The following is a 26,280-nucleotide window of genomic DNA, read 5'->3' as shown; positions in this document are numbered from 1 at the left end:
GATGGAAATAGCATAATATCTGAAATGCGTTGGCTAATTTGGACAATCTTCGGGGTTAACCGTAGTAGAACTGTTAAATCTGAATGATACCAGTGTGTAAATTGAACACTTGCCTTTGAAATATTGTTGTTTGAGTTTAGGGTCCAAGGCAACCGGTGTAACTTTGATTCCTAGTACATGAACTGCCCAAGACACAGTGGCAACTTTAGAATTAGTTAGGTTTCATGAATTGTTTTTGAATGGCCACTTGATTAAAATGTGATATTTATACATTTCAGTTTGGATAGCATTCTGATTTAGAAAAATATACAGAAGGACTTTGTCCGTAAAGCGTGCATGTGGGTGACCTGTGGGCAACTACAGGCTCTTGTTTTGTTCCCATGAAGAAGACCCAGGAGGCTTGTTGTTTGGTTACTCATTGAAAGCCAATAAGCGCCGCCCCGACCAGATTAATCTCATAATTGATACAGTAGAGGAAGAGAATAAAAAACAAGGGGAAGAAGTGTTAGCCTTAGAAAACAAAATTCAAACTGAATCAGTATTTGTAGATGCAAAACTAAAACTGGAAAAAATGAATTAGGAATTGACCAAATGTAGACAATTGACAGTAGACGAGAAACTGTGGAAATTGTGAAAGGACATAGACATGTATAAAGAAGTAAAAACATATCCGTACTTAAATCCAAATTACTGTCAGGAGCAAAATCCGTTATCTACAAAGGCCTGGAGGCTTGCGCAAGGGCAGAAAATATGTAACCTTCTCAGAGACTTTGAATAGCTGAAGTGCAAGCGACACTGAACTTTCAGTAAGAGCAGACACACCTTCGACCTCTGGAGGAGCGCCCCCACAACCCCAGCAGTTTTTTCGGGGCACAGAAGCAGGAGGGGTCAGTAAAATCAAGGGAACTATGGAGTCAGAACCCGCCAGTGGAACAACCAGCAGGACCAACCTCAGAATTAATGACAGTGCTATTCAATCCGTCCAATCATATCCTGTCCCATGATGAACTAAGTATTTTGTAGAAAGGACTCAGATTTTCTCTGACCGAAAAAACAGAGGTACTTGAGACCAAAATTGAACGTAAAAAAACATTCTGCAATTTGACTCCAATATTTGTTTTAAGACAGTGAAGAACAAAGAAAGAAAAGTGTGAGAGGGTTTAAACCTCCCTCCACCTTTACACCCCTACATCAGCTCTGAGACTGGAAATCATGGCCTTTGAAAACAAAATCTTAACAGATGCTGAATCTCGGTTTAACAACTCTGCCAAAGACAATCTAACTAAAGGCAAAAGTCATGCTATGGAGGACCTTCAAATCAACAAGGTGTTCATTATTAAGCCAGCCGACAAGGGTGGAGGAATGGTGCTCTGGCTCTGGGAACAATATAGACAGGAAGCACTGCGTCTTCTGAATAACCCCACACTCTACTGTATCCTTGAGTTTTATCCAACAGAGCAACTACAAGAAGAAATTCTAAGTCTCATAGCCTTCACTGAAAATGAGGGCTGGATTGACATGGATGAGAAAGCCTTCTTGAATAGACCTCACCCAGTCACTCCAGCCTTCTACATTTTACCTAAGGTGCGCAAAAATGTAATGTCCATATTGGAACTGCTATCTTTGTACGTTGACTTTTTTCTAAAACCTCTGGCTGTAAAAATTAAATCTCACATCGGGGACACAAATGAAATCATCAACATCTTATCAAAATCAAAATGCAGCAAACTGATCTGTTTGTCACTTTGCTCTAAAAGCATCCTACAAATGGCAGGTTTAGCAGTGATCATGGAATACCTTGATACTAGGAATAATGTGAATAAGGTAGCAACTGAATGTATCCGTGAATTCGCCTGCATTGCCTTAACTGAAAATGTCTTTCTCTTTGAAAATGGTTGATATAAAATAATTCAAGGGACGATTATGGGGGCGACTTTTAACCCCGACATAGCTAATCTCTTTGTCATCCACTTTGAAAAGAAATATATCTACTGTGAACAGAACCCCTAAAACCAGCGATTTCCTGCTGGTAGAGGTATATCGACGACGTATGCTATGGAAAGACACACACCTATTTAGAGGAATTCATAATATGGTTAGACAGCCAAGAACCACACTTACGATTTACCATGTGCATGGATGAATACACAAATCTTTTCCAAGACCTACGTTTGTTGAAAACCGAAAAAGGTGAGATTTCCACATCATTGTTTCGCAAATAAACAGATAAAAACACCCTGCTGGATTTGACAAGCTTTCACTTGAAATCCCTTAAAGAAAATCTACATGTGCAATTTATCAGAATCAAACAAAATTGCACCACAGGTGAGGAGTTCAATAAACATGCTAAAATCTTACAAGAGAGATTGCAAAACCAAGGGTACCCGCTCCACACGATAAACTCAGCAAAAAGAAGAGCTAAATATCTAAATAAAATGACTTGTCTCGCAAAAAGAGAAAAAGTCATCACTAACCAAATCACATGTTTGACCACATATAGCCCTACCAGCAACTGCCTGCAGAAAGAGATATTGAAACAATGGCATATTATGAAAGCCGAGAATTTCAATCCCCAAATACCCAGGTTTGCTTTTAAATTACCACCAAATATTAGACAGAAATTAGTCCACACATTTAAAAGACATCAATCCATTAACCCCACCAACACCAATGCTTGGACCGTACCACCAGTGAGAGCATATTTTTAGATGCAGAAATTGCTCAATCTGCGCAGTACCAAGAATCTGAAATCCATTAACCTTTATGGCATGTATTGGGAACTGAGAGATAACACCAATGCCAACTACAGAACAAAATGGGTGGTGTTTGGCATACATTGCCCACGCTCACTTTTCTCCATAGGAAAACCATTGCGTGAAATCAGGCAAAGAATCTGTGAACATCAATCTTGCATCAAGAATAAGGTTGCAGATGAACCGCTTGTAGATCGCTTCACTGAGATGAACCACAAAAATTCAGAATTATTTTAGTTCATTATCCAAATAGCTAAAGAACACCCCCAAATGGGTGACAGGGATACATATCTGACACGCATAGAACAAGAGTGGGCCAGGCATCTGAATACGGTTCAAGAACGTCTGAACATGTACATTGAATGGTCTGCCCTCATGTCTGAAAGCTGTATATTACAGGGAATCGGGTTGTGTGTGTTGGTGTTGCCAGGTGTAATTGTGTAGTGTGTGTTTTGCTGTCTGGACTGACTGTCCGCAGCAGGTGGGGGATGACTGGAACACCTTACCAGTCGGTTTGAGAAAGGGTACAAAACTTTTTCTCCCCACAATAGTGCGATTGTTGTCCTGTTATATCTTGACAAATAATGAATACCTTGAATTGTGTGTTTTCTTTTTTTTATTATGCTCGAAATATTGATTCATATCCCAAGGAAACATACAATTGACTGTGTGACTTCTGTGACATTCTGTGATATTCTATATAGTTTACATGCATTTGGTGTGCTTAACCAACAATCATGTTGCGATGTGTAACTAGGCAAGTTGATAGATTACCTCTCGTCTTCCTTTAGTGGGTGGTTTGATTTGATTGCATTCTTATTAGGAAGGATTCCTCCTAGCGTATAGTTACTTCATTGTTAATAAAGGGAGCTTCATGTAGCTGCATCTATCGGTTGGTCTGGTGTGCATTACAGCCCTCTGGGGGTTCCTCTGTACTGTGCAGTGGGGTCTTTGTTTTGGGCTGGTTATTGTCGTATGGTGCTTCCGTGTGTCCTGCGATGTTTCACGCTATTCACGAAAGCACGGGTCTGTATTCAAATTCCGGCAGGCTGTTGGTTGAAAAATATCACCCCCCTTGGAAAAGATTTTTTGAACATGTACGAGGCATAGAATTGTGAAAAATAGAGAAAACTATACAAACAGCAGTGATCACTCTGTCACTTAGGCAGTTGGTGTATAAACAAATATATTACACGCCCCATGGTAGCGGCCGTGTAGTTATGGTTAAGTTGCTAAACCCACAGGAAGACCACTTTTTGGGCAGCTTATAACTTTGCTCCCCATGGATGTATTTGGCTCCAAAAAGTGTTTGGGTCCCCATGAATTATTTTGGGAAAGTTGGGTGAGGTTTCGTGGAGGGGGGGCAAAGTTATAGGGGGGTCCCACATTTTTTTTTCCCATAGACTGAATGGGCAAAAACTTTGCGCACGCCTACTGGCCGAACGGCTCAATGGATTTTAACCAAATTTGCAGCAGGAGCGGGTGATTGGTTCCGAAAGCATGCGTTCGTGTGTTTGGTGAAAGTCCCACCAGTACTTTTGTTGCAAAGAACTGAAATGTATGAATATCTCAAAAAATGTGTGACATCTCGATCCGCTCCGCGGACCCATTTCCCTGCTCGCGCCGCAGACAATAGTCTCATTGGCTTGCAGTAGGCCATGATGTCTGCGAACATTGGACGTGGCCGGTGGTTGGCTGGATGGAAGCATGCTGTGCATCTACATTTTTGGGAAATGCCACCATGGTGTGTCGGGGGACAGTGCAGTGCTAGAGGGCCTGGAAAACATACTTTACGCCATGTGGTGGTGGGAAGAAGGGATGGAAAGGGTGGGGGGTAACAAGTGTTTCATCTGATATATCGCATTAGGTGGAAGAAGACGGTGGTGTGGCTGCAGAATCCATGCGTATTAAGCCAATTCACTGGTACCTACACAGGGACTACCTTGTGTGGTGAATGCAGGCAGCCTGCGTTACGGCATGATAGCTGGTGCAGTGACCTCTTTCCATGGTGACTGATGGCAGATCGATGGCAGAAGGGGAGTGCATTGCACATGACACAGAAATTTTAACATACAGTGTACTATGGTGTGTTGCGTGCGGTAAGGGCGTAGGCCCTTCGATGCATGGGTGGAGGCCTTGCACCGACAACTTTGTGCCCTGGTTGCAAGGAGGTTTCACATTGTTGCCTTGTGTGTGTGGTTTGTCAACATTGCATACACTGTTGGTTTCATGGGTGTGCAGATTGTTAGCAAATCCTACAGTGTGTAGTCCAAGGCTGGACCTGATGGAGTGAACAGTCCTGCAGTGTGTCCATTGGATGCAGTGTTGAAGTACTGTGTGCATAGAAGTGGATAGGGTTTTATCGGCTTCGGTACTGTCCATTGTGCAGAGTGCAGTCTGCTGTACTGCACCATGAAGTATTGGTTTTGTGCACCTATTAGAGGGCTGGGAGCAGGGCCACTCTTAGTGAATATTTTGTGGTTGGGTTGGCAGTAATATAATTCTATGTGAATAGAAGTGGGTAAGGGTTCCGAACCCTGTGGTATTTTTGTGGATTCGGCTCACTGTCACATGTGTGCATGCATCGCTGTATTATGGTGCGGGGGTTGGGTAGAAGTGTCGCTGCCTATGTTACGGTTGTGGATTGTGGTACCTGGCCACATGTTCGCCTGCATGACTCTGTTATGTTGTGCTGGGTGTGGACAAGGCCTACACTTTTGGGTGCACGGCAAAAGGCCATAGGCAGTAGACCATGCACCCAAGAGCCTAGGCCTTCAGCACAGCACCACAACATAATGCAGCCATGCAGTTTTACCTCTGCATCTCTCCGAGGGTGGTGACCTTCACAGAATAGTTGTGGAGGACATTTTACACATGGTATAACAGCGGGAGTGAGCTGATATGTGCACATTACCATATGGTGTAGGTTATTCCTGTTAAACCTTTCAACCAGACCATTGGTCTGTGGGTGGTATGCGGATGAAAACTTATAGGTGATACCACATTCCTTCCACATGGCGTGCATATACTTTGACATACAGTTGCTACCCCTATCAGACACAACTTCTTTAGGGAAGCCAACCCTAGTAAATATGCCAAGCAAAGCTTTTGCAACTGACTTGGCAGTCACAGTTTTCAATGGGATGGCCTCAGGATACCTGGTGGCATGGTCAACGAGCACCAGGATAAACCTATTGCCTGAGGATGTTTGGGAGTCAAGGGGACCAACAATGTCGATCCCTATCCTCTCAAATGATACCCCCATGACTGGGAGTGGTACCAATGGAGCTTGGATTGTTGAGCCACTCTTACCAGATAACTGGCAGGAGGCACAACTCCTGCAGGGACTTTCTATTTGCACCCCCATCTTGTGCCAGTAGAAGTGCATGGATAGACTTTGCTTGGTTCTCTTGATTCCAAGGTGAGAAGCAAGGGGCAATTAATGCGTCAGCTGCAGGAGGAAGGGTCTTACAGCAAGGGGAACCACCAACCTCCTATGGTCTCCTTCTGTAGACTCTGTAGGCTCGCTATACAGGAGCCCACCTTCCCAATAAATCATGTGCTTCCCAGGAGGTTCACCCTCAAGCTGGGAGCAGGCTTGTCTCCTTAGGCCTTCCAGAGATTAGCACTCACGTTGGCACTTACTAAATTCTTCCCTGTCAGGACCACCTTCTACTAACACATCTTTTAGTTCAGGAAAGTCATTTGGGTCAAATACCTCAGGCATCACCACCTCCTCATCAGGTCCTGGTGATTGACCAACTACCTCCACCTCAGTGGTAGGTGAGTTAGGGGGAATGTTTTCTTTCCCTCTTTTGGATTTTCTTACTCCTTTAGCCTTGTGTTTCCCCTTTGGCTGGGGCATTGCAGTGGTCTTGGCCTGTGGTGACCCTTGTGCAGGGTCTTTCAGCTGTATCTCCCACAAGACCTACAGCTCTGAGATCATTTCCCAGCAAGACCTTTCATGGGACACTCCTCTGTATGCTCACTGGAATCCTGACTGCTGTACCATTTATTTTAAGATTTCCAGGTATTACTGCGAACATGAGAGGTGGGCCATCAGCCAATTTAGTGGGTACCAGAGGAGCTCTGGCAACTTCCTCTGGGTCTACCAAGGTAGAATCCACTTCAGTTTGACTACTTCCACTAACCCTAAGAGCTGGAATATTTACTCCTTTGATCAGCACACTGTCTTTAAAGTAGTGCTTAGTATTATCTGGAATCCTAGCATAAGCCTCTGAGACTTTAGGCTACCAGGAACCTAGGGAAACTAAAACTGCCTCAGCTTCTATCCCACTGGGGAAGGAGCCTGGGGAGAAGGATGCCCCTGTAGTCTCTTCTTCCTCATAGGAGGAGAAGGCAAGATTAGCAGAGTGGACCCACAAGGTTTTGACCTTACATCTGGGATCCCCCTTCACATGGTCAGTTGCTCCACAAGCAAAACAAGATCCACTGGGTCTGTTTACACAGGGAGGCTTACTATAACCAGAGTTCTGTTTTGGAGGCTGACCTCCACTACCCTGTGAGTTATCTTGTGTCTTACCCTTATTTTTCCTTTTGTGGCCCTTCTGGGAGGAAGTTTTATCAGATTCCCCACCCTCCTTATCTTTGGACTTTTCCTCCTCCTCCTGCTCACCAGGATGAGTCTTGTCCTTATTGGACACTCTATGTGACACCCACAAATCTGTTGCTATGGCAAGTTTCTTAGGATCTATCTCCTTTGAATCTGCCAATTGCTGCTTAAGCTCAGGGGAGGAAGATGCAAAAATATGTTCAAGCATGACAAGACATATCATACCTTCAAAAGTAGAGACCTTATAACCTCCAACCCAGCCAGTCAGGTTTTTTAAGGATTCTGTTACATAAGATACCCAAGTTCCACCTTCTTTCTTTTTGTACTCTCTGAATCTTTTTAAGTATTGGGCAGGAGTCTTTCCAAACTTTAAGATGAGAGTTTGCTTCAACATTGCAACGTCTGCACTCTCAGCTTTTGACATTTCCATAATGGCACTGCAGCCAGAATGGGGCAGTCTGCTAAGTAACCAGGCAATTTTATCAGCATTGTCAACTTGTTGAACTTCACATGCATACTCAAATGTATTCAGCCAGTCCATAATGTCATTCTTTTCCTCATAAACACTGAGCAAATCCTTAGGAAACCTTGGATGAGAGGAGGACCCAGACCCATGTCCAGGACCCTTGGATCCATTGGCAACCTGAAGCTTGGCCAGTCCAACTGGTGATCCCTGTCTTTCTGTTTTTCTGCCTGCACTATCTTCAGTTTGGCCATGTTAAATTCAAGCTCCTTCTGCCTAAACAGCAATTCTTGTTTCTTGAATTCAAGTATGACCTCACCTTCAGCACTGGCAGAGGAAACATTAGACATAACATCCTCCACCTCATGAATCAGTGCAGCGGCAGAACTTCCAGTTCTGCCAGTGAGAGCAGACCCACCTCCTTCTGCACTGTCATCAGAAGCTATGGCACTAAGCTGAGCTTCTTGCGAGTCCATGATTCTTTGGATCATTTCCATTTTTGTGCCTTGAGCAGAGATACCTCTCTCAGCACACATCTTTCTCAATGTTTCAGGTTTGGAAGCATTTAAAGTTAACAAGGTACTTGTTTCCATATTGTTAGATAGGACTATGGCCTTTTTCAGTTATACTACAACAATTCACTATGGGCCTCATTACAAGAGTGGCGGAATGGGTTAATGGGTGCCGCAAAAGGATGCGGACCTGTTAACACCATTCGCCACATTACGAGGTCCCCTCGCGGGACCCGCTCTGCACGTCTGGTTTCACCAGAAGTGCAGAGCGGGTCCCGCGAGGTTAAGAGGGAGCTAACAACGGGCCGGTCGTAATCGGCCCGTTGTTAGCTCCCTCCCCCATTCCCATTCAACCCTATAGGGGCTATTCATTTCAGCCCTATAAGGGCTGAAATGGGAATGGGGAAGGTCCGGCCCGGGTTCCTGGAGGGAGGAATTACCGGGCCCTCTGAACTCGGAATGGCCCGGTAATTCCCCATTCTGGGAACCCGTATCAGATTTTGGCTACCGCCAAAATCGTAATAAGGCCCATGTGTCCTGGTAGGAATAACTCGAAATGCCTTCACTAGTATGCAACACTGGATACCTTCAGTCCTATCCCACCGCTGTACACCAATTTGTTAAGATGGATTTCTGAACTCTGTCCTGGAGGGGCAGAGATTCAGAAGGCCTGCCTAGTTAATTGGAACAGGGTAACCTCTGGAAAAGCCAGACCAATCAGGGTAACTATGGCAGGCGGTCAAGACTAAGTCTCAGGAGGGATGAGGGTGACTGAAGGACCTCAATGAGCACACAGAGCAAGGACACTTACAAATTACTCCAGACAGGTGTTATATCAAAAATATAGACATATTTATTACAAGGCCTTTGTAACATAGACCATAGCAAAAGAATCACAGTAACACTAAGTAAACCAACACATCTCTATCAATGTAATGGGCCTCATTACGTGGTAGGAGTACCCCCTTACCGCATACCGGGTCCGGGTTCTCGGAATGGGTACTTAACGGGTCATTCCAACCTTGGATGACCCGGTAACTCCCCATTCTGAGAACCATTCCCCATTCCCATTTGAGCCTCATAGGGCTCAATGGGAATGGGGAAGTAGCAAATAACGACGGTACCGCAATTTGCGGTACCGTTATTAGCTCTGAAGTCCCTTAGCGGATCCCGTCCTTAACACCTGGTCAGACCAGGCGTTAAGGAAGGGACCCGCTAAGGGACCTCGGAATATGGAGGTAAGGGATTAATGGCACCGGCACCCTTACCGGTGCCGGTAATCCCTTACCTCCTACCTCGTAATGAGGCCCAATGTATATACAAGACCATTGGGGTCTAAAGGGTTAAATGCATGAAATATGTTGACAACCTAGAGGGGAAGGAATCAGGCAGTGCAGATTGTCTTTAGGCCCAGTTCAACATCTAAAATACACCTAACTAAGAGGCAGTCCAAGCCCTAAGAAGAGAGGAGCCTTGTGCTCAATAGTACATGCAATGCAAGCGCACGCGGTTGTTCCAATGGGCAGAATAGGGTCTTTTCAGGAGTCTCTAGCAGCTCGGGAAGGTGGATGAGGTGATGGAGAACAGGTTCCCACTATTCAAGAAGGACCTCCACTTGAAGGCAGTGGCAGTTCGAGAGTTTGGGATGGAGTCGCTATTTCGCAATAGCAGTGGAAATGAGAAGGGCCCCCAGGGGCCACTCGTGTGTAAAAATGGGCCCTTGCGCTAGGGGCCACCAGTTTAGGCATGGAGTACTCACTGGTCCCCAACTCAAGTGGACCCAAACTTCACCAGTTCAGTCCACTTCGTTTGCTGGTTCGAATGTGCAAAAGGGACTGTCATGATCTCTGCTTCCAAAAGGTCAGGGTTTTCCCAACTCCCTTGGAAGCAGATCCATAACCCAGGTTCCGAGTGCCAACCAGTCCCAATTGGGACCTTTTGGACCCAGTCCTGGCGCCAGTGGCACCAGGCTCATAAATATGCCCAGTCCCAGCGCTGGAAGCGCCGGGCTCATAATGCTTGGGTGGACTTACCTGCAGCAGACCATGCTGCTTACTTGCCTGCCAGTTGAGCCTCTGATCCTCTTCTGTTTGGAACTACTTTTCCTGTTGGGTGGGGCAGGAGCCACTCCCTAGGTTCAGAACACTGGAACTCTTCTGGAAAGCAGGAACTCTTTTCTTACCTAGGCGTGGCTGTGGAAGGAGACTTCTAAGCACTACAGGAGGCTATTTAAACCACACCCGATGGATGGATCTTGCTTTGCGTTATTCTGCATCCTCTGCAGCAGAACGCTCATCGTGTCTTCTGCATCTGATCCTGGGCCTAAGGAAAAAGGCTTACCATCCTGAATCCAGTCTTCAGCAACACCTATAAAGACAAGAAAGAACAGGTAAGCATTACGGTCTTCAGTGACAGCTCTTCACTTACCTGGTCCATCGGCTGTCACCAACGCCTCGCGCTGCATTCCGACATCTGAAAGACAAAGGCTTACCTACTCTTCGTGCGCTCCGGAGGTCTTCACACTGCATACCGGCATCTGAAAGACAAAAGCTTACCAACTCTTCGCACGCTCCGGAGGCCTTCGGCGCTGCATCCCGCATCTGAAAGACAAAACAAGGTGCGTTTAAAGACATTGGGGAACTTTAATACTCACGTGCCATTACTCCTTTCCACATCTAACCCAGTGGGTATTCCGGCACCCTGCAGCCGCTCCGAACTTGTACCTGCAAAATAAAAAGACAGTTAGAGCGCATCGTGAAGCAGGCAACAAGCGCTTACTTACGTGCTTCCAGGCGCTTCTATTCATCACACGGGCTCCATCTTCAACTCACTTCAGCCCGTCATCCACCATCGCCGGAACCCTGCAAAACAAGAGACATCATTACTAAAGACTTTAAAGACATTAGAATTACTCGAAACTTACCGTTCGTGCAGTAAACGACGGACAGCAGTCCTCTGAAGTCAAGAGGCCTGCTCCCCTTATCCAGTGAAGAAACTGGTTACAGCACCCTGCCTCGAGGCAGATGGAGAGCACGGCGTTCACTTACCTAAGGTGAGAGCGTTAACCTTCGGGGTTCTACAGGAGAAGAGAAAGGGAAGAAGAGAGAGACATTCAATAACCCAGTTCATTAATCCCATATTTTTTATCTGCAGACATCTTACCCTCCGAGTCAGACATACAGTGCACAGAGGTCCAGCCCAAAGAGCCAGCCGTGTGTTACACATCACCTTTGAAGATACGGTATACGCCCAGTCAAGACCGGCGCCTCTACGGGAATCAGGTGAGCGTTACAGAATGCAAAGCCTACCACAAAACTCCCGTCCAGGCGCTATGGAAACCTCGGATACCGACCAACTAGCCCAGCTACTTGGGGAACTAAGGGCAGAAGTGCATGCAGCCCGTCAGGAAACGAACGCTCTAAGAAGGGAACTGATTATTTCCAAGGAGCGAACAGATGATCTCCCTAGACAATTGCTACAGTCACAAGCCGGACAGACCCCGTTACCCGCATCTGGGGGAAATCTTCCTTCTACATCCTCTATGAATCCAGTGCAGATCAACCTACCTGGGAATGTACCTCTGGCTCCGCCCGAACGATTTTCTGGTGACCCAAAGAGGTTTGCAGTATTTATCAATCAGTGCCGGTTGCATTTCTTATGCCGGCCAGCAGCCTTTCCAACTGATCAAGCTAAAGTAGCTTTTGTGCTTTCGTACCTTAGTGGCAATGCGGCAGACTGGTCGATCCCTCTAGTAAATCAAGATGATCCGCTCCTCCATGATTTTCAAGCTTTTCAGCTCAGTATGGAAAAACTGTTCGCAAGACATTCACAGGGGCAGGCCTTGGACAATGAGCTTCTTTCGTTGCGACAAGGTAATCAAGACCTTTTAGCTTATATTGCGTCTTTCAACAGACTGATAGTGGAAACTCAATGGCCTGAGGACAAAAGGATTATGCTGTTTTATAGAGGTCTACGTGGAGAGCTCAAAGATGTGTTAGCCCAAGTAGTGAATCCCCCACAAGATTGTTCGGACTATATAGACTTAGTCGTTCAAATAGATCACAGACTGCAGAACAGGAAGGCTGATCGTTCCAAGTTTGATGCTCGAGTATTTTCCAAACCGCCAACTCCTTCCAAAGGAGTAGACTCCGGGGAACCCATGCAAATAGGGGGTCTGAAAGGTCCTCTAACACAAAAGGAGCGGGAAAGGAGAAAACAGTTACAATTATGCCTCTATTGCGGAAACTCAGGGCACTTTCTTCGAGACTGTCCGGTGAAACCTGCCAAGAAGGCAGTAGGAGCTGCAGTTACCAAAGTTACAAACACTGAGCAGGGAAACAACCTCGCCCGACAAGAATAGAGGTCCTCTTGCCGAGCGTGAAAACCAGTTCCGTGACCTTGCATTTCGTGATACCTATGGTCCTCATTAGCCCTGATAATCCGGATCGATTACATGCAATTGAAGCTTACGTCGACAGCGGTGCCATCGGCAATTATGTGGATCATGAAATGGTTTTGAGGATGAATCTAACTCTTTGTCCCAAGGCTGTAAAGGACGTCATTACTACGGTGGATGGTACGGAGATAGCCTCCGGGCCAGTAACGCATACCACTCAAGAAGTGACGCTAGTAAGTCAAGATGGACACCATGAGAAGATCGTGTTCGATGTGATCAAGGCCCCTCAGTTTCAGATTATTCTAGGAATACCTTGGTTAGAGAAACACAATCCTCTGATCGATTGGCGAGCAAGAACGGTCCAGTTTCCAGAATGTGTCTCTACTTGTCACCCTCCACCTGGTGTTGCACAGGCAGCAATTTCTTCAGAGACTCCCCAGTTACCTCCCGAATACCTAGAATACCAAGATGTTTTCCGGAAGGATCAGGCTAACTCTCTACCTCCTCATAGGTCTTATGACTGCCAGATAGACCTGATACCTGGATCTACTCCTCCTTGTAGTAGAATTTATGCCCTCACCGAGCCTGAGAACCTTCACCTTCGACAATACCTGGATCAATACCTGGCAAATGGGTTTATTCGTCCTTCCAAGTCCCCTGCTTCTTCAGCTTTGTTCTTCGTTCCAAAAAAGGAAGGAGACCTTAGAACTTGTATAGATTATCGCTCCCTGAACCAGATCACCGTTAAGAATAGATATCCGTTACCTTTGATCCCTGAACTCCTGGACCAAGTCAGAAAAGCATGCATATATACAAAGCTGGATCTTAGAGGAGCTTACCACTTGGTACGAGTAAAAGAGGGCGATGAATGGAAGACGGCCTTCCGCACCAAGTATGGGCTATTTGAATATCAGGTCATGCCCTTCGGACTTTGCAATGCCCCGGCCGCCTTTCAATATTTTATGAACAATGTCCTCAGAGAGCTCATAGATGTGTGTGTTGTTGTTTACATTGACGACATCCTCGTTTATTCTTCATCGGAATCTGAACATCGGAAACACGTGAAAATGGTCCTCGAAAGATTGCGTCAACACAAACTTTTCGCTAAGTTGGAAAAATGTGTTTTCAACGTGACTGAAGTTGAATTCTTGGGATTCATATTATCACCTGGCGGAGTGCGTATGGATTCAAAGAAGGTCGATGCAGTTCTCAAATGGCCATCACCATCCTCCGTAAAAGGTGTGCAAAGCATGTTAGGCTTCGCTAACTTTTACCGCAGGTTTATCCCCGAATTCTCTCGAATAGTCCAGCCCATCACTGCCTTGTTAAAGAAAAACAAACGTTTTGAATGGTCTACCGAGGCGGAACAAGCTTTCCAGGATTTGAAGACTAAATTTATCTCTGCACCAATCTTAAAACACCCTCGCCCCGAACTCCCCTACATCGTGGAAACTGATGCTTCAAGCCTTGCCATGGGGGCAGTTCTATCACAAAAGGACCCGGTAACCAATCAGTTGCATCCCGTGGCATTTTGGTCCCGCAAATTCTCGCCTCCTGAAATCAATTACACGATTACTGACAAGGAACTTCTGGCTATCAAGTCTGCCTTTAAGGCTTGGCGGCATTATCTGCTGGGGGCCCGACACACCGTTACTGTGATTACGGATCACCGAAACCTGCAATATTTGAAAACCGCAAAAGCCCAATCCTCTAGACAACTCCGTTGGGCATTATTCTTTGCCGAGTTTGACTTCATAATTACCTATCGACCTGGTACAAAAAACGGTAAAGCTGATGCCCTTTCTCGGATGGGAGTGGAAGAACACTTGATCAACCCTAAACCTGTACCAATCATTCCCGAACAAAGAATTCTGGGTGTAATCGCCACACAATCCATAGAGGAAGTTAAGGATAAAGCCAGGCAACTTGTAACTCCAGCAGACATACAGAATTGGCATCTGCAGGGAAAGGACTTTGCAGTAAAGGACAACTTATTGTATTTCCAAGAACGATTATACCTACCCAGCACAGATTTACAGAAAAAAGTAATCTCTTGTTATCACGATTCTTTAATGGAAGGACATCCCGGTATAGCCAAGACCTCAGAAAAGATCAAGCGCTACTTCTGGTGGCCGTCTTGGAAAAAAGATATCAGAGACTTTATAATGTCCTGTGGAGTATGCGCCCAAAACAAGAGTCAAAAGGAAAGACCAGCAGGCCTCTTACGCCCTATTGATATCCCACCTCGCCCTTGGCATACGCTTTCTATGGACTTCATCACCGATCTACCTCCATGCTCCGGATACAATACGATTCTAGTAATCGTGGACTTATTCTCCAAGATGGCGCATTTCATTACGCTCAAAGGCTTGCCAACAGCAGCAACTCTGGCCCGAGAATTTCTCGAAAACATCGTCCGACTGCACGGTTTTCCTTCGGTTCTAATTTCGGATCAAGGTAGTCAATTTATTTCTCATTTTTGGCGAAGTTGCTGTCGGTCGGCTCAAATTGATGTGAGACTATCGACCAGTCACCACCCTCAAACCGACGGACAAACCGAGAGGACCAATCAAACTCTGGAACAGTATTTACGCTGCATGCTGCAACAAACTGAAAAAACTTGGAAAGACATCCTTTGGATAGCCGAATATGCCTACAATAACCCTGTCCATTCGGGAACTGGGAAAACCCTGTTTTTTCTTTTGTACGGCAGTCACCCTCGAACCTCAGAGTTGGATCCCCTCCAAGATCTTGAAACACCAGCAGTAGACTACCTGCATTCTACAATCACCCAAGCCTTTAAGGAAGCTGTTTCTCACCTTCAAAGGGCTAAAGAACAATACAAGAAAGGAGCAGATCAACATCGGAAGGAAGCCCCTCAATATCAAGTAGGGGATCAAGTCTGGTTATCCACCAAATATCTACCTCTAAAAGGGCCACGCACATTCAACCCAAGATACCTTGGTCCCTATTCCATCACTACCATAGTAAACCCAGTAGCGGTCAAGTTGGACTTGCCCCCGCACATGAAGATACATCCGGTCTTCCACGTCTCTCTATTAAAACCCGTGCAACCTCAAACCCGACTAACTAAATCTCCAAAACCTATCCTAGTTGATGGAGAACTCGAGTTTGAAGTCAAAAGCATTCTGGACTCCAAGATCTCCAAATCTAAACTATTTTACCTAATTGACTGGAAAGGCTACGGCCCCCAAGAGAGATCCTGGGAACCTGCTGAATATGTCCACGCTCCTCGCCTAATCAAAAGATTTCACCGAACATTTCCTGACAAGCCAAAACCCCCGGAGAAGCCCGGTTTGGGAGGGGCCTTGAGGGGGGGTACTGTCATGATCTCTGCTTCCAAAAGGTCAGGGGTTTCCCAACTCCCTTGGAAGCAGATCCATAACCCAGGTTCCGAGTGCCAACCAGTCCCAATTGGGACCTTTTGGACCCAGTCCTGGCGCCAGTGGCACCAGGCTCATAAATATGCCCAGTCCCAGCGCTGGAGGCGCCGGGCTCATAATGCTTGGGTGGACTTACCTGCAGCAGACCATGCTGCTTACTTGCCTGCCAGTTGAGCCTCTGATCCTCTTCTGTTTGGAACTACTTTTCCTGTTGGGTGGGGCAGGAGCCACTCCCTAGGTTCGGAACACTGGAACTCTTCTGGAAAGCAGGAACTCTTTTCTTACCTAGGCGTGGCTGTGGAAGGAGACACCTAAGCACTACAGGAGGCTATTTAAACCACACCCGATGGATGAATCTTGCTTTGCGTTATTCTGCATCCTCTGCAGCAGAACGCTCATTGTGTCTTCTGCATCTGATCCTGGGCCTAAGGAAAAAGGCTTACCATCCTGAATCCAGTCTTCAGCAACACCTATAAAGACAAGAAAGAACAGGTTAGCATTACGGTCTTCAGTGACAGCTCTTCACTTACCTGGTCCATCGGCTGTCACCAACGCCTCGCGCTGCATTCCGACATCTGAAAGACAAAGGCTTACCTACTCTTCGTGCGCTCCGGAGGTCTTCACACTGCATACCGGCATCTGAAAGACAAAAGCTTACCAACTCTTCGCACGCTCCGGAGGCCTTCGGCGCTGCATCCCGCATCTGAAAGACAAAACAAGGTGCGTTTAAAGACATTGGGGAACTTTAATACTCACGTGCCATTACTCCTTTCCACATCTAACCCAGTGGGTATTCCGGCACCCTGCAGCCGCTCCGAACTTGTACCTGCAAAATAAAAAGACAGTTAGAGCGCATCGTGAAGCAGGCAACAAGCGCTTACTTACGTGCTTCCAGGCGCTTCTATTCATCACACGGGCTCCATCTTCAACTCACTTCAGTCCGTCATCCACCATCGCCGGAACCCTGCAAAACAAGAGACATCATTACTAAAGACTTTAAAGACATTAGAATTACTCGAAACTTACCGTTCGTGCAGTAAACGACGGACAGCAGTCCTCTGAAGTCAAGAGGCCTGCTCCCCTTATCCAGTGAAGAAACTGGTTACAGCACCCTGCCCCGAGGCAGATGGAGAGCACGGCGTTCACTTACCTAAGGTGAGAGCGTTAACCTTCGGGGTTCTACAGGAGAAGAGAAAGGGAAGAAGAGAGAGACATTCAATAACCCAGTTCATTAATCCCATATTTTCTATCTGCAGACATCTTACCCTCCGAGTCAGACATACAGTGCACAGAGGTCCAGCCCAAAGAGCCAGCCGTGTGTTACACATCACCTTTGAAGATACGGTATACGCCCAGTCAAGACCGGCGCCTCTACGGGAATCAGGTGAGCGTTACAGAGACATCTCAGCGCCTTTCAGTTCCTGAGATACAGGGATGATTCCCAAACGGGATAGTGGTGATTTCTCCGCTCTGGGTGGATGAATCGACCCAGTTTTACTGCAGCAGGCTTCAGGGGCAAGAGGGTCACAAATGCAGTGAACTTGCAAAGGACGTTGCCGCGGCAGGGCAACACGGTAACCGCGTTCACTCTGGTCCTTGCGCACTCGTCTCACTTCAGACCTGGGAAATGCCAAGTGTACGAAATTTTGTGTCAGGATGCCGGGGATAGTGAGCTAGCAGTCTACCAAGTTTCGAGGACCTCCTCGAAGCGGCGGCGGTGACAGAGCAAAGCAACTAGGTAAGCTGGTCAGTCCACTGGTTGGTCCAGGGATACTTCAGAGAAAGTTTACTTGCAGGGTTTGATGAAGATGCCGAGAATAGTTGGTCCCACTATTCCAATGGGTCGAAGCGTCTTCACAGACCTTCTAGGACGACCAGATGCAGAGGGGTCCCACAGAACGACAGCGGGCTCAGGGTGCCAAACCTTCCAGCGGGACACCAGCGGTTCCTTGACTCAGCTTCATAGTTGCAGGATACTTGGATCCTATCCTTTGTTCAGTGAGAACTCAGGAGATCGACATGGTAGTGGTGTTTTCAGCCTCCTCTTATCTAAAGTTCCCTTTGCGCCAAAACGGAGAGGACCCAATGGGAGATCTGCTCACAAACAGACACTCCATACGTGGACCAATCACAGACCACTGTGGTCCCAGTCATTCATGGCACTCCAGACTCTCTGGCACCCAAGATGTGTATTGGAACCAGACGTTCCAGCCCACATCCTGGAGGCACACACATAAGGCATGCAAAAGCCCACGAAAGCATTGGGATTTGCGCGAAAGTGCATGACCAAAAAAGGACTGACCCGGGTCGACTGTGGAAGGTGAAGGGGCAAGATGGCCAAAAGACATGGCAGGAAAGGGTTAAAAATAATGTGAAAAGATAGCTGCCACCAGTCCTGTCCATGACGCATCTGCTCAGTTCATAAAAAGTCCAGCGAGGGCCTTTGGAAATGACTGTAGACCCAAGTGTGCTGTATGGTAAAATACATTGCACACTTGTTACATGTTGCACAAAAGTTGCGACATGAGGAAAGGACTAAGGGAAACGAGTCTCCCTGAACTGACTGTATTAAGGGCATGTCAGTTTCCCCATAAAAAGTGAGCAAAAGCCCAGAGGAGTGCAGCTGAAGGCTGTGCTTCTCTGGCAAAGTCACTCAATGTCTAAACAGCAGCAAAAAGTTTGGGGGTTGACACATGGATGGGAAATTACATACAATTACGAAATCTTTCCTAACACAGCCCAAACAGCAATAGTACACAAGTTCCAAAATGAAAGATTGTCCGTTCAAGGTTCTATAAACATATATATTCTTTAATGTTCCTTGCTTTTGGTGAATAGTCTCAGTCAGTGCGCTCTAACCGCGGTTAGTCTATTTGGTTCTTTTGCTGTAATTAACATGCGGGCTGGGGTACTAATGTCTTATATTTCCACCCCTTCTAAGAGTACAGCCTTCCCTCGGCCCACGTTGCCACAAAAGGTGAAAGAGGTACATCATTTGCTGGGCCTGTTTGACATTTATGATTATGATCACGGTTGGCTTGTAGAAGTGTGAGGGCTGAATAACCACTTTCGCCTCTTCTCGCCCTTGTACTCCAGCAGGGCAGGAGTCATTTCATCACAAATGGGGAGAGCCATTAGATCACTTTTTAAATGAGTGAATTATTTTGTCAAAATGAAGTAACTGTACCATACTGTCAAGGGTTTGTCTTGGTATAGTGAACTGGACTGAGTAAACGAAATGCATGACTTGCTTATAATGCTTCCTGTATGCTAATACTCACCCTTAACCAGGGGTCAAGTCCTAAAAATGAAAGTGGGGGGACTCATCAACAAAGGCAATCGGATATGATGTCGCCAGAAATTAGCATATCAAGGTGAAACATGCACATATTATATTGGCTTTGCATAACTACCAAAATTGCACATGACGAATGGCATTTGTCTTGCATAAAATCAACACACACACACAAAACCAAAGGATATGTTCTTCTAATAATGTTTTTGAAAAAAATAAGGTGTGCACGTTTTAAACTGCACAAACCAATACAAACATTTTCCCTGGGACTTTCAGTACCGAAATGGGACAATTTATATTTAGTTTTTACTTATTTTTTATCAGATTATATAGTGCAGTGGTGAAGTGTGCGGCCTACAAATCTGGCGACTGTGGTTTATACCCATGGTTGGCTTTAATGAATAAATTCATAGAGGACATTCATTGTTTCTCATTTTGCTGGGGGGGGGGGCTGGGTCCACCCTCTGAAAAAAGTGGGTGGACTCCGTCCCCCGCGTGTACCCTCGACTTGAGCCCTGCTAACGGATCGAATGTCAGTTTAGTGTTATGTTTAGCTACTTATTCATATGTGTATGGGCACAAATGTGCTTCAATATAAAGCATGTTGACCCATGTTTTTCCACATTTTGTTGAGGGGAGAACCTACCGGCAGCCTACGTAGAGGATTTGGTCTTGCTACGCACATTTGCTGGTGCTGTGTATTATGGGGCCACTATGAAGAACATTCGCAGTCCACCATATAGGGGGACAGAGAGAGGGTGGGGAGGTATTGTGTCTCTCCGGTCAGAATAAACGCCTGTCTCCAACATACTTCACTTTAACAAATCGCGTATTAAAACTGTGGGCCGTTTGACCCGCATTCAGAGCGGTGTAACACGCGTACTAGCCAAGTGGCGGGAATGCGCCTGCCTCTCCTCCCGATGCTGTGAAATGAAGCCTTGCTCGCGCCGTGCAGCGCAGCTGAGACCTGCAATGTACCACATCATACGAGTGCCTTATTTATACGCAACAAGTGGTTTACATTGGCAATGAGCTCGCGGACGCGTTTCCTCAATATACGATTGTGTATATTGCGTGTGGCTTTTTCACTTGACGTTTTGCAGTGAGCTTGCCATGCTGCACATCTGCACTTTGCCCTTCAGTGACTCGCTGCGTGAGTATTTAGCCCACAATACACAAGGACCATTATTATGCTCATTTACCGTTAGTGTCGCCACCCGTCCGGGCTGTCAATCAACCACAGGAAGAGTGGCAGGTTGGCGGTGTTAGTACTCCATTGGGGGGGGGGGTTGTATCATTTACCCTGGACAGTAAATCGCACGCGGTACTTTCTCAATATTGTGGCGGAAATCAGGAAGAAAAACCAGGTGAGAGAGGTTTTTTCCCCAACTTCTCTCCAAGCGCAGTATGCGTCTGATTCACAGAAGCGTTTTATACTGGCGCAATCCCATTGGAAAACGCCCTGTTTGTGAGGTAAACGTGGCTGTAATAGCCCTTACCTCCCTTTTTGATCGTGCTGCCATACTCGTAATGCGGCCCGTGTTTTTTAGAACGTGTAGGCGGACAAATATTAATTTTTCCGTCTCCTTGTCGGGTTTTGTGTTCAATTCCTTGTAGCATAGTGACTTGTGTATGCCGTGTCTAGACCACGGGGATATATTTGGGCACTGGGGTTTCTGTTGCGTGTTCGGTCGGTGCACTGCTTGGCATTTCGCTCTCTCTGTGCCCTGCTGGGTGTAACCTGGCGCGCGAACCGGGATGGCTCCAAACCTGCGGTGGGAAGGGTATATAGAATGTGTATTTTTTGCCTGCAGTGAAATTGTTGTAAACATCATACTCCCGCTGGGGGTGGGGGGGCATTGCTATGCGTAACTTGCTCTGCGAACCCACACGCAGCAGAGAGGGTGTGTGTGACCTCAGTGTCAAACAACTCCCGGAAACATTCGTGAAGCTGGCTTCTCAGAGCGCAGGCTGGGTGTGTGCTTTTTAGTCGGGGGGCAAAGAGGGCCTTTGGTGTGGTTTACTATGTTTTCATCAACAGAAACCACCCAGCCTCCGCCCCCGCGCCACTTTCCATCCGCGTCTTAGAGCGAGGCCTGCCCTGAATTCGTCGAGGGCAGCTCCTGTCCCGAATAAAACGCTGAAGAAAGGCAGCTCCTCTGGCGCAGTTCGCGTTCCCTTTGCCGCAGGGAGCGCGCCCACGTGTCTGGCGTCCCTCTGGAAAGAGTCCTGCAGAACGCCGTCCACCCCGGGGCGTCCAGCTCTGCTCTCTGGGCAGCTCGGCCTGGAACGCGGCCATTCAGCCCATGGCTCCCAGGCTGCATCTTAAACCCGACCCCCCTCACTCTGCGTTTCACTTCAAAATGTCCCGTTCTGACAAACTTCAAGTTTCCCTCTGCGCGTGCCACCCCCTTCCTTCTAGCCAATCACAACTATCCTGCATCCACGCCGGGGCTGTTTTGGGTTTGTGGGGGTGGGGTGGATGGGGGATAAAGGGAGGAGGCTGAGTTTAGGGGAATCAAAGTGGCCTCTTGGGCTCGGTAGCAGAACCCCAGCCCGCAGGAGAGGGCAGGATGAAATCCTCGCTGCTCGGAGGGCTCTATTTCCTCCTGGAGAAGGTGCTCTGGGTTTCCAACTTGAAACTCTTCAGCGTGCCCACGGAGGAGGCGGTCCCCGAATATCACTATGACATTTCCCGGTACAAAAGGGGGGACCTGCTTGAGGTGCCCCGCACCCTTTTTGTTCACTTCGGCATATACCTGGGGGAGAACAGGGTGGCCCACCTGATGCCCGACATCCTGCCACTGCTCTCCGAGGAGCCCTCCCTGCTTCAAAGGGTTGTGACCAACAAGAGGCTGGTGCTGGGGGTCCTGGCCAAGGCCGCCAGTGTCAGGCTGGACTCCGTGCAGGACTTCGCCTACGGGGGGCGCATCCTGGTCAATCACCTGGACAGGAGCTTCGCCCCCCGGGAGCCGCTGCCAGGGGAGGAGGTGGCCCGGCGAGCCGAGGAGCTGGTGGGGGGCATCGAGTACAGCCTGCTGTGGAACAACTGCGAGCACTTTGTGACGCTCTGCAGGTACGGCAGCCCGGTCAGCCTGCAGACAGACAAGGTACAGTCCCATTTTTCTACCCAGCATTACAATGAAAGCTTTAGAATTAAGGCGATGTGCGTGAGGTGAAATGCCTACGGGCTGAATTGGCCACGTTTTTTTAAAGCTCCAGATTCAGCCTACAAACAAGCACTTAAAAACTGGGAAATAAAGAAACAGTGGCCCTACACGTGTGGGAGTGTATTCTTCCTGAATGTACAGCACTGTAGACACCCAAGTTAGACTGTGAATCGTAATGCTTTTTAGCATTGTATATGGTGACTTCATTATAAAATTCTGTCTGATGTGCAATGCTTGTTTTTCCTTATCTGTGTACCATTTTTACTTGTTATTTTGTTTACTTTTCAAATGCAAAAGGATACATTTGCTACCCATATGTATTAAATATAAAAAATAAAGGAACACATTCATAGAAAATAAGGTATATGCCCACGATCACACCTCATGGTAACGAGGGCAAGCTGTGTCTGGAACTTGGGAGCCTATACTTTCAAAATAAACAATTAGCCACCGGCCCACGCAGCCTTTCGTCCTTTCCCGCTTTAATATGAGTGCCCACTCAGAGCAGCTCCTCTTGGCAGTACGGGGTTGCAGGTGGGCCCCGCTGGGGGGTGCGGCGTTACGAGCCTCGTTAAATCCCCCTTCAAGTGTGGGGGTTTCCGGTGGTACTCGCAGGCCGTGAACTCCAGCGGCCTTTGATGTGCCTTTATGGAGCCAGTTAACGGAGACGGCTTCTTTGCCTCACAATGGCAGACGGGCCCGTGTGAATACCACACTCACATGACGACAGATAGGGAGTGGGCGCTGCCATGCCCTGCTGCCAATAAAGCAATAAATCCCGCCAAGCATTTTCCAAACTTGGCGAGACATGGCTTTTTTGTAACTGAGATGTATGTCCTTAAACCGTCTACCCACGTGATGCAACCTACCTCCAAATATTGCTCTTTCATTTACGCCGTTGTAAACATATACCCTGCTTAATTTATGCCAATATTCGCCAGGCACTGTCCTCCCGTCCAAACAGGATCTCGTGCTTGTCCAATAATGGCAGAGCGCATGTTTCAGGTAGGTAGGTGGCAGCCTATCAGTGCCAGCCTCTGCGGGCGGTTCTACGCCGCCATCCTGGTGCCGGCATATCCACTTAGAATGACCCTCCATGACCCCTCCTCCCTTCAAACGAACAAACCCTCTCATCTAGACGCCAGATTAACGCAGTGCTTCTGTTCGCCCTTCAGGGCACACATTTGAATCATGTTAGGGACAACTCCGACTTTTATCCTTCAGAAATCGTGAAATTCCTTAACATTAATGTGGGTAACAACCACACCTGTCCTGGCAGTGCGCAAGAGCACGCACGCCAGAGCAAATGCGATATATCAACCGTTATTATTTATAGTGGCGCAGGCATTTAGCTCCGAGACGCTGCAATTGCATTTTGTGAAAATGATTCCAACTCGGCGCTCCGTATTTCCCCAACCGCTGGAGATAATTTGTAGACGGTGGAGCGTCCGCAGGTAGTGTACGTCGCATGCTGCTTGCTTTATGCCAGTGTGGAGTGCGCCTTATCTTCACCAGAATGTTCCTGAATCTTTTGGAGATTGTTAAAGGTATTTAATTCGTCAGGTGGAAACTCCGCGTGACCAATTTAAAGCGGCGTCTAACGAATCCTATTGCTTCGTAGTGTTTTTTGACACCCGGCTTTAAACTCACAGCGCCCAAAATCAAGGCAGCGCTAAATTAGCATGGCAGGCTAATCCAAAGGACGCCCATTTCCACTTTCAAAAGCACCGGGGATCTTCCGGAACTTTCTCAGTACAGCTTCGGTAGCTCTGTCCTAATGCGCACCAGGCAGCACCTGGATGGCCTGGAAACCATTCCAACTGGTCAACTGGGAATCCGCAGCGTGGATAAAAGGCCGCACTGTGGGACCCGCGCGCCAATGCGCAAAGCGCCATTTAAGGGCTGCAGAAAACGGGCTGCCTAGCCGCTGGAGGCAGCCATGGGGCGAGTTGTGGCCGAGTGGCCAGAGATGAGCTCAGTGTCTGGGATTCAATTGGAGGTGTGCACGGAAATCCCACCCTGCCCTGTGCATCTCTGAAAAGTGTAACTTAAGCAGACCGGAATGTGTGGCTTTCAGAGGGTTTGGCATCAAACGGCCTGTCATCGCGTGGGCAGTAGTCCACCCTTACCTGTTTCTCTTGCTTTTGAATCTTTGACATTTTTAGACTTTGCGCCCAGCCATGCTGTGCTATGCAGGTTCTGGGGTGGGATGGATGTAGTTTCCCCTACAACACTACACACACTGCACACACTGAAGCTGAACATATGCTAGTACCCTCAACACCTCACACGAGCTGCAGCGGAATTAGCCAACTTGTTTGAATATAATCAATCGAATGGTGCCCTGCTCTACATGTTCGGTATTTTTGGCTTAGGGAGGGGGGCGTGGTGTTGCAGGGGTGTCACCCACTTCCTGACCATTGGAGGCAGGGAACCCCCCTAAAAAAGGGACAAAATGGAACCTGCGGCGCCGGATCCGACCTGCGTTAGAGGGACGGATCTGACGCCGTAGGGGAAGCGAAGGCGAGCAAGCAGGTGAGTAGGGTAGGGGGGTGGAGATGGGGGGGCGGGGTGTTAGGGACGGATTGTATGCTTACATTTACAAACAAATTACTAATGCGAGCACATTTATTGCGGTCACTTCACGGCAAACAAACAGCCCCAATCCACTGCGGCAGCGTTGCTTGGCGCTCCCTGGGCACAGCTCTACACCACGTCAGCCTCTCCAACGCATGCATCGCCCACATCCCCCAGAAGAGCCCACTCTCCTGGCAGACCTTCTCTGCTAGCAAATCGAACAGGTTGCTAACTAACACCTGGGCATCCCCTCTGCACACCCAAATGCCCCAACTGGTCTCAGCAGAACCACGCAGAAATAAACCTGCACACCGTGCACGGGGTCTTCCCGTCTGCAGTCATCAACACAGACAACACTTGAGGACTTGCACCTGCTTCACCCCCCCCCCCGCCCCCACTCACCTACAATTCTCCTGCCCCTTTTCTTCCGGAACTGGGACCCAAGGGAATGCAAACATGGCACGCACTGTATTACCACTCCCCAGAGCTCATATAAGATGCCAAGCAAGCAAGCCAATGGAGACGGGAGTGTGGCAGCGCTGCGCTTTCCATGCCCCACGTGGGTCCTCGCCACTCTACAAAGGCGGAGAGCGGGAGGGCTGGGGCAGAGAGGGCCGACGGTGGGGGACTTGTAGCACCTTTAGATGTAAACATCCTTTTGTTAGTCCCCTAGTGATTTACCTGTTTGTGCCACTGGTCTAATGTGACTATTAATTGTGTTTCAATAAACGCACCTTGTTTGCCAACACTGCCAAAATGCTGCTGACATAAAACGTTTTTGTCCTTTTGCTGAAAGATTGGCACTTTGTTGGGTGTTATTAATTTTGCACACTGTATCCTACAAAACTGACCTTTGCGGGATTCGAACCTGCCAGCAGGCTGCGCACAGATAGCAGGGGCAAGCCTTCAACTATCTGACCAGTTGCATGAGCTTCTCACACTACTCCCCGTTTGCATCAGCTATCTTCTGTAGGGACACCAGAGAAGGGAGCGCGTGCGAGGAACAGACAGCACTAGGTGTGCTGAAAGCCAGGCCTGCACCACCGCAGCGGCTGAATGACATCGCCCAGCCCAATGCAAAACCCAGACGCCTCCCCCCGCTGGAAGGATTGCAGCATTCAACAGAAATCCCCCGAT

At 47.7% G+C, this 26,280-nt stretch overlaps 2 protein-coding genes across 2 annotated transcripts in view; both read left to right on the top strand.

Moving 5' to 3' along the window:
* LOC138516302 (lecithin retinol acyltransferase-like) overlaps positions 1 to 26,280 on the top strand; it is a 367,954-nt gene that overhangs the window by 315,823 nt on the left and 25,851 nt on the right. The gene's annotated exons all lie outside the window — the stretch shown is intronic.
* LRAT (lecithin retinol acyltransferase) overlaps positions 21,893 to 26,280 on the top strand; it is a 30,239-nt gene continuing 25,851 nt past the window's right edge. The window contains exon 1 of the mRNA XM_069631313.1: positions 21,893 to 22,506. Within this exon, the coding sequence (XP_069487414.1) occupies positions 21,970 to 22,506 (537 nt within the window). The 5' untranslated portion in view covers positions 21,893 to 21,969. The remainder of the gene's footprint in view (positions 22,507 to 26,280) is intronic.

This window comes from Ambystoma mexicanum, chromosome 6q (assembly GCF_040938575.1).
Source record: "Ambystoma mexicanum isolate Mex_15411 chromosome 6q, UKY_AmexF1_1, whole genome shotgun sequence".
Lineage (NCBI taxonomy): Eukaryota > Metazoa > Chordata > Amphibia > Caudata > Ambystomatidae > Ambystoma > Ambystoma mexicanum.
Note: the sequence above shows the minus strand (reverse complement) of the source record. Positions and strands in the feature narration are given on the sequence as shown.